General features: G+C 39.5%; 2 protein-coding genes across 3 annotated transcripts in view; both read right to left on the minus strand.

Moving 5' to 3' along the window:
* tko (technical knockout) overlaps positions 1-12,387 on the minus strand; it is a 52,384-nt gene that overhangs the window by 20,639 nt on the left and 19,358 nt on the right. The gene's annotated exons all lie outside the window — the stretch shown is intronic.
* Positions 1-12,387, minus strand: part of elgi (E3 ubiquitin-protein ligase NRDP1 elgi) — a 31,905-nt gene that overhangs the window by 3,465 nt on the left and 16,053 nt on the right. For both annotated transcript variants that reach the window (XM_065239498.1, XM_065239499.1), the window contains one exon: positions 12,154-12,319. In XM_065239498.1, coding sequence (XP_065095570.1) covers positions 12,154-12,319 — 166 coding nt within the window. The remainder of the gene's footprint in view (positions 1-12,153; positions 12,320-12,387) is intronic.

Below are 12,387 nucleotides of genomic sequence, written 5' to 3' on the forward strand. Positions count from 1 at the left end.
ACTGTTGAAAACTGAAAAGCTACAAGCTGCCTACCTCAATCTGAAAAGATGGAGACATCCGTTGGTACCGAGGAGCTCATGAAGAATCAACTTTTGAGTGATTCTGTCTCAGAGGTGCACTCCTGTTCCTCTTCTATCCTCGATACTCCAAAACGCGACGACTTGAAAGACGGACGGATGTTAAGCGAGAGTGACGAAGATGTTGATGGAATAAACGTCACCATAAAGTCGGTTACAAAATGACAGCTAAATCTATTGTCTAACTGTCAAATTAACGTCAACGCAACGCAAATGGATCTAATATGGGTGGCCCTTTAGTGGGAGTGGAAGTAACCCTTCCACTGAAAGTGCGTCGAAAATCAAGTGGCGCAAAAATCGTTCGAAAACAAAAAGAAACAAAATTAAGAAATGCATTGAATCAGGGATGAGCATGGAGAAAGCTCGGAAACAAGTTTTTGCTAACGCTGTTTCTGGGACTCCAAACACTGCTAAGCGATCGACAGATGGCGATCAAGGTAGCAGTGGAGAAAAGCCGGACGTTAAGAGGACAAAGTCGAATCTTTGTCCAAAAGTGCGTGCTGGATTATCCAATACTGGCAATCAGGCAAAATCAATGAAGGAGGCTGACCAGAGTGAAGGAAAAGCTGATGGAAATGGAGGAGCTTCAGGATATCTCAAAAGTTCATCACTTGATTCTAACTCAGGTGGTCGCTCCTTCAAAGATGTTGCAAGTCTAGTTCAGATTGGAATAATCGTAAAAGGATACTCGGAACAACAAATGAACACAGCACAACTCGAGGCTGTACAGGATGCTCTGCTCTTGAAAATCGAGGAGCAAAGGCATGAGAATATAAAACCAAAGTTCACAAAATGCAGCTACAAGCAAGGTCATTTGTCCCTGGTTTGCAAGGATCAAACAACAGCGACGTGGCTAAAAGATGTGACAAAGGTACTCACCCCTTGGGAACATGCCGAGCTTATTGCCCTGGACGAGAAAGAGGTCCCTCATCCGGAAATATTCCACGCATTCTTCCCACTAAGTGCAGACCACTCATTGAGAGTCAAAATGATGGTTTAAGCACGAATATGGCTGGAAAATATTGAATCGCTCCAACGCAAACAACTCGGCATGTTAAATGTTGATGCAGATTCGCTAAAGACACTGTCGTACTGAACTTCCGATTTAGTGAAACGCCGCTAAGGAAAATCAAAACTCGAGTATAAAACGATGGGTCTATCGCTCGCCCCAAAGGCAAAGATGAGCGATCTAAGAAACAAAATGAAACCCTGCTGAACTTAATCCTGCAAGTGAACCTCCACCATGCAAAAGGTGCTTCTGCTGTATTGAGTCGGAGGTTCAAAAAGGAGGAGCCGGACATGGCGCTTATTCAAGAGCCATGGTCCAACAGAGAAAAATACAAGGAATTGAAATAAATGCATGTAAGTTATACTATGAAGAAAAGCAGACTTCACCTAGAAGTGCTATTCTGGTTAATAAAACATTGAAATCGTCGTAGTCATGGTTGAGGTACCAACCACCAAGGGAAAAAGGAGATTGTAGTTGCTTCGGCTTATTTTCCTGGTGATGCTCCTGAGGTACCTCCTCCGCCTCTAACTAAGATTTATAAGGCGAGTTTAAGATTAAACTACATTCCATCAAAATGGAGATTGGTAAGAGTTATATTCATACCGAAAAACGGGAGGCGTGATAAAACGCAGCCAAAAGCATTTAGGCCCATTAGTCTCTCATCAATTTTACTGAAGACTATGGAAAAGGTGTTGAATGACTTCATCAATTCAACTTACATGTTAACGCATCCAATATCTAATTTTCAGTTTGCGTATCAATATGGAAAATCAACAGTTACTGCTCTCCATACTTTGGTAGCTAAAATCGAAAAATCACTTTCAGTTAAAGAAATCACACTTTGTTGTTTTTTGGATATTGACAACGCATCCTATTCTTCTATGGTTGACGCCATGAAGAAAAGGACCTTCGACACGCACATCGTCAACTGGATTCATACTATGCTTGCAAAAAGAAAAGCCACTTCTGGGGTTGGGAAGCTCATCTATAACAGTAAAGGCAACGAAAGGCTGTCCTCAAGGAGGAGTCCTCTCACCACTAATGTGGTATTTAGTTGTAGATGATCTTCTAAGAAGCCTAGAGCCGAAAGGCTTCGAAGTTGTGGGCTTTGCGGATGATATAGTCATCGTAGTTAGAGGAAAGTTTGACGCTATCATTTCAGAAAGAATGCAACAGGCTCTAAAGTTTACCCAATCTTGGTGTATTAAGGATGGCCTAAACATTAATCCGTCAAAAGTAGTAATCGTTCCTTTTACTATAAAGAGGAAGTTCAAGCTTAGAGGAGAACATATCCATCTTAGTGAACAGGTCAAATACCTAGGAGTTATATTGGAATACTCAGATTGATTCTGTGATCAACAAAGCAACCAGTGCCCTGGGTTATGCTCCAAAACTGTTGGTAGAAAATGGGGTTTGAAAACAACAATGACAATGTGGATTTACACATCAGTACTCCGTCCAAAAGTAACTTATGCTTCGTTAGTGTGGTGGCCAAAAACGAAAGAGGCTACCGCTCAGAGGAAGCTAGCAAAACTACAACGTCTAGCATGTATTGCTATAACTGGTGCGATGCGCAGCACCCCATCAAAAGCGTTACATGCAATTCCTAATCTACTGCTCTTGCATGAATACGTGCAACTAGAAGCGGAAAGAAGTGCTCTAAGGCTCAAAAGGTCTAACAAAAGTCATGCCTGGTGACCTGGGGTCGCATTGTGCATCTCGAAACGTCTTTCGTTTCGAGATGCGCAATGCGGCCCCTGGTTGATCACCTAAGCATTTTACAATACTTCCAAAGAGGACCAGTGATGAGTATGAATGGAGACTAGATAAAACCAGAGGACTTCAACGTATGTGAAATGTTGCGTTCAGATTGGGAAGTCGGTGGTTCTAGCGTTCGTCAAGGATCAATCATATTTTCCACAGCTGGCTCAAAAATTGGAACACAGACAGGTGCAGGAATCTTTGGCCCTGGGACAAATATTTCAGTAGCGATGGGACATTGTCCAACAGTGTTTCAAGCGGAAATCGTGGTCATACTTGAATGTGTAAGTGTTTGCCTAAGGGGAAAATATATGTGCAAATATCTATATTTTTTTCTCACAGTCAAGCAGCACTAAAAGCGCTTCGTGCTTACAAATGTACATCAAAGATTGTCTGGGAATGTATTCTCTTGTTGCGACAGCTGTGCAAACAGAACTCAGTAAACTGGGTTCCTGGACACTGTGGCATTGAAGGAAATGAAAGGGAAGACGATCTCGCAAAATTAGGTTCCAATTCACCGTTTATTGGCCCAGAACTATACTGTGGAATATCAAACTGTACGGTAAAAATGGAACTTAAACGCTGGGAAGAACAAAGGGCCAACTGGATGGCCGTCACGAAGTGCAACCAGTCGAAAAGATTTATAACTCAAAATGTAACACATACCAAAAAGCTCTTGGAGCTCAATAAACAGGCTCTTAGTATATACACTAGACTGATGCAAAATTTGACTTTTTCGCTCCACAGTGCTTAAATGGTTTCAAATTGGGTCAGTTACAACTCATTTGGTAAGAAACAGACATCGCACAAGCCATTTGAAGTTTGCATGTAAATTACTATGGGAAATCTCAACTTTTTGCTCATTGCCTTCTAGTCTTTTTCCATATTGAGCTGCGAAACAGTTCGATAGCCTACAGCTACAACATCGATAGCCTACAGCTACAAGATCGTTTCTATGTAAAACGAGACAGGAAAAAGTTATTAATTATTTAAGAGATTGGTAAACTTATGACATGATCAAGCAGCTGCTCTGTAGGCAACACTGTATTTGGTAGTATGACATAGTAGCCATGATTTTTGTGTCCTATTCAACGCCCCAGAAACACCAATGTTGCCTGCTGAGCAGTTGATTGAGCATGATGATAAGACATCAGCGCATTGAACCATTGATAACTTTCGATCCTTACATTTAATCAAAAAGTGGTCTTGAGCAAAGTTGTAGCTGGGAAAGTTTCCTACAAGTACAGTTGAAAGCTTTTGAAGCAGACCGATATGGTGAATTATTAGATAGACATGAACAAAAATCTTGGTTTTACCATAGTAATTCCCATACAAACTTCAAATGGTTTGTGCCATCTCAGTTTCTCACCAAATGGGTTCAAATTTTGAAAGGTTAGTCAGGATCTGATTTGGAATCGTTTAAATATTGTGGAGCGAAAATTTCAAATTTTGCATCACTCTAATATACACTGGCCTAGTAACTGGGCACTGTCCGAGTAGATATCATTCGAAGAACAATTGGTCGGGTTCAGAGCGATATCTGCCGTTTCTGTAGCATAGAACGTGAAACCCCGGAACATCTGCTCTGCAGTTGCGGTGCATTACACAGGCGTAGATCTAAATTTCTTCGTAGTGTTATCTTACAACCTAGTGGAATTTAGTCTGCTAATCCTGGAAAGGTAGTTGATTTCATAAACCATATCATATCTGACTGGGAAAGGACGTGTCCACTCATTAAATGGTGGTCTGCTTGCATGATACGAACAGTAAACAGGGGTACAGGGATTTATAAAAATCCTCCTAAATTCTTCTGAAAGGATGTCAAATTTCAACAAGGTTTATTAACGAAATGTTTAGCCATAATCCTCCTTTAATCGAGAGGACTTTCAAGCTCTCCATTCAAAATTCGCCCAAAAAGTTTTCTTTAAAAGACGTTATTATTTTACCGGAAGTCCACCGAGCTCCTTCTGAGGGATCTTTAAAAATCTAGATACCTTTAATCGTTCACAGGAAACCGAAACCCCACTACATTCACTCAAACCTCCTTCCCTTCGCGTTTATTCATAATTAGAAAACATTTTCATAATCTTATATTTTTATGTTTGAAATCTAAAAAATGTTCCAAGAATTAGTGAAAAAGTTCCGGAAATCCCACAATCTTGAGAATTTTAACGTAGGACTACGTCTGTGATTTCTATATGGGTGTACGCTTTGTGAAATCCAAAAATGGAACATGTAACGAAATTATGAAAGATTTTGAACGTTAATAGCTCAGCTGCCCGTGAACCAATTTCAATAATTGTATCACCAATCAATCAGGTATTTTGACGCATCAATAGCAATGCTTGAGACTGTTGATTTTTTACAAAAAAAAAACTATTGAAAAAGTGGTAAATGTCAAGCATTGTCCAAAAGCGTCGAAATAACTAACAAGTCCACCAATAACGTACATGCATATGCTGCTTTCCCAACACTGTCATCAGAGAGTCGTTCGTAGACGAAACATGTCGATGTAGCATTGCTGCTTCCTCAACACTGTCATCAGAGAGTCGTTCGTAGACGAAACAAGTCGAAGTGGCATTCGCCTCCTATCTTCGGGCGTGTGCGAATAGGCAGCATGCAATTGCACCCAGACAACCGGAATGCACGTATATTCAAAGTTGTTTTCGAGATATACAAACGTATATACAGACAAACAATTCGTATAGAATGCAAGGAAATGGCTTATACGTACAAAAGTGGAGGCCATATACGTGCATATTTTAATTAAATTTTAAACGAGTTGATCTAACATCATGTACGATTAAATCTGTAATAACATATTCATTTTGAAAAGTCTTACGATTTAATCCGATTTAATTTGGGATACAGTACGACGGAAAAATGATTCGTCGCATATAAGTCGGAAATTTGCATTCTATACGATTTAACTTAAACATAATGCGAGGTATGCCATTCTTATATGCGATTTTGACTTAAACTGTAGCAATTAATGATACTGTCTGTACATTGTTATACGACTTCTGGTTGTCTGGGCATTTTGCACACTCATCGCCATATTCAGAACCACACGACCCCAACGACCACACAAACTGCTCTCTAAAGTTGTAATCTTGTAACCAAACTTGAAAGCAGGGGTGCAAGTGATTTTGATCGATTCTCTTCATCGACTTTCTGTTTCGTTAATAACTCGACGGCAAACACATTCATTGATACGTTTGTTGTTCTGGATGATAGAAGAGCATAGCAGAAATAGTGTGAAATATGTTAGTGAAGCCATGGTCATCAAAAGAGGAAATCGATGAATTTTCTGCTGTTCGGCATTTGCGAAGGACCACAAAAAAAACATGAAATTACACTATTTTCTAGGGATGCCTAAAAGTACAATTATTCGATTAACTATTAATTGTAAAAATTTTCCAGCTATTCGATTAAGTATTTATCGAATTATCAATTATTCGAGCGCGTAAGCGACAAATACAAGTTTTAATTTATCTGAACAGGCATAGAGAAGAATCATGACGTGAAACAGGATAATAAATTCGCCGAAAAAATGTTAACCGTCCTTCTGCTAAAGACTAAGATTTAGCAACTTTTTGTGAGAAGAAGTTTAACAAGAAAAACTAAAAAGGGGAGGAGCTTTAACTGGGTGGATACTGATATTCTGCGGCCTTCCAACCTATCGCAGACACCAGTTCAACCCCTGTCCAGCAGCAGACGTTCCGAGACTCTTGCGAATGCCCAATCATTAAACCGAAGAATATGGGATTGTCCGGTCCGATTTGCTGATCCTGCTGCCTACACATCATCATCATCTTCCAAAGGCTTTAAACCTGTACTACCATCGGCCCTTTCCAGGGCCACCAAGATTTTCCAAAAGAGTCAAATTCCTGAATATTTCCTAACTAAAATTCATATCAAAAGTTTTTCAGGGCAATCACAGTCATACTTAAGAGTATAAACAGAGAGAACACCGCTCAAATTCCTATTTCTACACTAAACACAAGCTCCTGCTGCAGTTAACAAATAACATTTATTTTATAAGACCACGTAGTCCTACACGGAGATGAAAAACTACCCAAAATTAAGTACTTTTCCCTCAATTCCGGGGTTCAGCCCAATAACCCAAATTTGAGTAAATCGCGTATAGTAGTTTCCATTTAACACCAGCAAAAATATTACCTACTCTTAAGTATATTCTACCCCAAATTAAGTTTAATTCACGTAAATTTGAGAATATGCAATTTACTCAAAAGTAACTTATTGGGCTGAACTATACCGTTGGGTCGAATCTCTCGTTCCTTTTTTGACAACAATAAATAGTGCGAGTGAGAGACTAAACCCAATATTAAGTAAAAAGAACTCAAATTTTGGGTACTATTTTTTCTCCGTGTACGTCACCATTGCGTGCAACTCCATAGGGTTGTCCCTTGTAGTTTTTTTTAACTGGATGAGTACTTAAGGAGGTTAGATTTTGATAAGTCCTTCGTGGGAATGGCACTGATGAAGACTGCACATTGTAGTCGAAATACGTATATGACATGAAAACCAAATTTATTAAGTGGCATTAAATGGAAGATGTTTTCCTCCCAGATAAGTTCTGGAGTTCAGATCTATTTCAAATTAAAATTCAACTAGACTGGATCAGTGTCTTTTGTGACTAAAAATGTCCAAACAGGTTCATGACACCTATGTGTTGATGCACGATCGAATTTCATAGATAGAAAATGTTCTAGATTTAGATCATTCAACATATCATCAAGCTCAGATCACATACGCAAAACATACACGGTTATTTGGTAAGTGGAGGCGAACCAGCCCAAGGCTGAAAGCCTCCTTAATAAAGCTAAATAATAATTATTTGGTAAGCTCAGTATCTCTAAGAGCTGTACGTAACCAAGGGAGAATCTATAACTATAATTGAGTTCCTGATTTCTTTTATCAATGTGCTTGCCACACAAGATACAAGTCAATTGACGATTCTGAAGCATCAAATAAATGGATGAAACGTGGAAATCTTGTACCGAACGTGAAAAGGACCTATCAGCATTAGAAAACAAAACTTGTCATGGACTTTTCACGCCAATCGAAGCTTGCCTATGCAAACCAACAACACCATCGGGTAGAGGAAACTTTCCGCTTCCCGATACTGTTGTTGGTTTGCATAGGCGAGCTTCGGTTCGTGTGAAAAGGGCATTTGATATGGATAAGCTTTGTTTACTGGGTCTTTTCAGTTGTAACGCGAGAAATATTTAAAGAGCCAGAAGCCTTTCAGAATTCTATCTTTTTAAATCGTGCATGTACAACTACAGGCCGGACTCGATTATCCGGAGGCTCGATTAACCGGAGGCTCGATTATCCGGGGCTCGATTATCCGGAGAAAATGGCTCGATTATCCGGAGTCATATATTTTTTCCCTATCTTGCAAATTATTTTTCATAAACCGCTTGGAAAACCGACTTTCGATCCGAGGACGAGTAACATACATCATTCGACTCAGTCTGACAAGATCGGGAAATGACTATATTTAAGTGTTTGTGTGCCTTCGTTACAAAATCCGGCGTTAAAGGGTTTTCGAATAACTTTGACCTGAAAGGAATCAAACATATCATGTGCCACAACAACATACAAAAACTGAATCCCATGATGGTCCGTTCACTAATTACGTCACGTTTCAGGGGGGCGGGGAATGGCAACCAAAATTTTTGAAGATCCGTAAAAAAAATGTACCAAAGGGTCTTTAACCCTCCGTTACTCGTGCTGTTGTACTTTGTACAACACACATGAGTTTTCCATTGCCATTTTGTTGCTGAGTTACCAATCGATCTGAAACCAACGAGTATTCCTCAAAAAACTTGTTTTGATCTTAACAAGCTAAACTTTGATTACAGTAAACACCTAAAAAAATGCGGATAATAGGGAAAATGTAAATGGAAACCGCGAAAACTGTGACCACTGCCCATACTACGTGGGATTTGACTTAATTGATTACAACATGGAATATATCAAGATTCTGACAAGATAGAAAGTTACTGTCTCTGACAAAGTTGTTCAGGAGATCATAGCCTTGTCGCTGGCGGACAGTAGTTCAGAATTTTCTCACTACGTAGCGCTAGTATACATGTGAAATTCTCGCATGTGATATATCTCGAGATCCTGACCAGATAAAAAACTACTGTCTTTCACAAAGTTTTTCTGGAGATCAAAGCCTATTCAGAATTTGCTCACTACGCGACGCTAGTATACACGTGAAATTCTCATATAAAATATCTCGGGTTCCAAACCATATAGAAAGGTACTGTCTTCGGCATAGTTGTTCAGGATGTCAAGGCTTTTTCGCAGGTGGACAGTAGTTCAGAGTTTTCTCACTTTGCGGCGCTACTATAGATGTGAAACTCTTGCATATAAAATATCTCTAGATCCTGACCAGATAGAAAGTAAATGTATTCGGCAAAGTTTTTCAGGAAGTCAAGATCTTTTTGTTGGGTGACAATAGTTTAGAATTTTCTCACTATGCGGTGCTAGTATATACGTGCCTTTCTCCCATATTCAATAGCTTGAGATCTTGATCAGCTAGAAAGTTGCTGTCTTCGGCAAAGTTGTTTAGGGGGTCAAGAATTGTTGTCTGGTAAACAGTAGTTAATAATTTTCTCACCACGCGGCGTTAGTATACATGTACACTTCTCGCATATGCTATATCTCGAGATCCTGATCAGATAGAAAGTTGTTCAGGTGGTCAAGGTCTTTTGGCTGGTGGACAGTAGTACAGAATTTTCTCACTTCATGTTGCTAGTATACATGTGAAATTCTCGCATATAAAATATCTCACGTTCTTGACCAGATAGAAAGTTACTGTCTTGAACAAAGTTGTTCAGGAGTTCAAAGCCTAGAGCCTTGAAAAATCTAAACTATTTTTCACCAGCCAAAAGACTTTGACCTCCTGAATAACTTTGTTGCAGACAGTAACTTTCTATCTGATTAGGATCTCGAGATATAGCATATGCAAGAAGTGTACATCTATGCCACGTGGTGAGAAAATTCTTAACTACTGTTTACCAGCCAAAAATGCTTTGACCTCCTGAACAACTTTGTCGAAGACAGTAATTTTCTCGTGTTATAAAAGTTGGCGGCGTTGGCGCGAGTAACGGAGGGTTAAGATCAGCATTGACTATGTCAGCATCAGACATAACATCGAATTCCGCATTCTCGTCTTCATTTTCGCCTGCAGCCGTTTTATCAGCAACCATCAGTTGAGTTGTTACAATATCATCCCTAGAGCACCGGAACTAATATTTGCAATGTTAACATTTCAAAAATATTAATGGAAAATGGTCCAAATTGATCGAGTGCGTCAAGTTAGGAACCGCGTCAAATATGGTGCCTTCACGCCGTGATGTTTAGCCAAGCTCAACTTTGTCTCTACACACTCGTGAGAGTTGCGAGATTACGATTTTTCTCAAGTTGAGGGGTCCTATGGCGTGGTTGGCTACACGTTCGCTTCTCAAGCGGATGGTCCATGGGGTTCAATTCCATTGATCTTCTTATCGAATTTTGATGTATTTTAATGTGCCTCATGATAGGTTATTATCCAAGTCCGATTCTGGTCACTTCCAGGGGCACCTGGAACTTGTCCGGAAGTGGCCAATATGGTCCAAGGTACTTATTTTTTTCCACAATTGATCTGGTTATCGAATTTTGATATAATCTGATGTGTCGCATGATAGGTTATTATTCAAGTCTGGTTCTGGCACCTTTTCCGGAGGCACCCGGAACTTGCCCGGAAGTTGTCAATATGGTCCAAGGTACTTAATATTTGCCACCATTGATCTTGATATCAAATTTTGATTTAATTTGATGTGTCGCTTAATGGGTTTTGTTCCTTTCAAGTCAAATTTAGCCTCATGGCCCATAAACGCCGGAACTTGTTCCAGCCATATCTACGAAACCAGTGGTCCGATTCCATAATCCTTCAATAGGGTTCAATGGGACCACTAAAAACATTAAATGAGACCACATGTGACCAAAAAAAAATTTTTTTTAATGGCTCGATTATCCGGAGTGAAATTTTTTTCAAGACTCCGGATAATCGAGTCCGCCCTGTATTTTTATAAAATTCAAGGGCAGTTGTTAACCACAATCGCAAATCAGTCCCATCTTTGCTTGATTTCCTATCCATATGTGACAGTTATGCTATTATGGACAGTGTACACCGCACGAGCAGTTGCTTGATACACTGTACATAAACTAGTTAGATTGAGATTGATATGTACCTTTATTAGATAATAATAGTGCCCTAGTGATTTTCTTAAGGTGACCCAACTACAGTGGGGTAGTTTGGCCACCTTAAGAAAATCATCACTAATTCAACAAAATTCAGTGGGAAATTCGAATGAAGCTTAACCAAATGGATAAGGTCAAGCCCTATGAATGTGAAAAGTAAACTTTTGAATCTTATGCAAGAAAATCTTTAAAATGTTTGTTTTGTAACCGAAATTAAACCGATGGGGTAGAATGAGCACCCTGTCGGGGTGGTATGAGCGACCTTGTAAACAACGGGTAAGAATATTCTGCTCTCTTGAGGCTTTATGAAAGGTCAACAATGAACAGTTTTAGCATAAAAAGATTTAAAAGAAGCAATATTTTCAGCAGAATAAATTAAATTTAAGAAGGCTACATTTTTTCAGTCTTGTGAATGACTGATGTTTCACCAAAGCAGCTGTTTCAAAACATAATTTCATATGATACAGTCATATTTATGAAAGGAATAATGCAAAATTGAAGAATTTAAGTTGAAATATCAGTGGTGGTCATATTGCCCCGAATGGACTTAAGTAATATTTAGTTAAGAAAATCTTTAATGTTTATTAAAAGCTAGAAAAACATCATGTCATATGACCATTTTTAAAGCTGCTGAAGGAATATCAACGATAAGTTATAAGAAACTACTGATAGAACTGAATCAGAAATCTTAAAACAGTTTTGGCATTTTGAACTATATTCACAAATATTCTAGTAAACGATCTACCTAACCATATTTGTATGCGTAAAGCAACAATATTTTAAAATCTGCCCCTAACCACGCGCACATTTTGACTGTACACACCACTGCCCTTAAAAGCATAACTGTTCCATATCTGCTTGATTGCCTATTCATATGGAACAGTTATGCTTTCATGGACAGCAGCACGTTTAGTTAATTCTACATCGGATAGTGTCTGCAATGTTCCCCCAAGAGCCCCTCATCAATTCTGGAGTCAACGGAGTTCTACAGTCGTGATCGCTTTTCACCACCAGCCGAAACTTACCAGGAATCCGTCGACAGACATAGTTCTCGTATATCCGTCGATTGTTCTGGCGGGTTTCCAACGAGCTCAGCCCTCGGGGCCACCGCCGCTCGTGACAGTTCTCCATCAGGTCATCGAGTATGTGCGGTGGGCAGCCCGATTCCGAGAGAGCTCGTTTGATCATCAGCTAAAATAGTAAACAAGAGCAACAGTAGTGAAATGGTGAACGACAGAAAGGCTTAGACTAAATCGAAG

Source organism: Ochlerotatus camptorhynchus, unplaced genomic scaffold (assembly GCF_037179485.1).
Source record: "Ochlerotatus camptorhynchus isolate MF236.1 unplaced genomic scaffold, CSIRO-AGI_Acam_v1.1 ptg000055l, whole genome shotgun sequence".
Taxonomy (NCBI): domain Eukaryota; kingdom Metazoa; phylum Arthropoda; class Insecta; order Diptera; family Culicidae; genus Ochlerotatus; species Ochlerotatus camptorhynchus.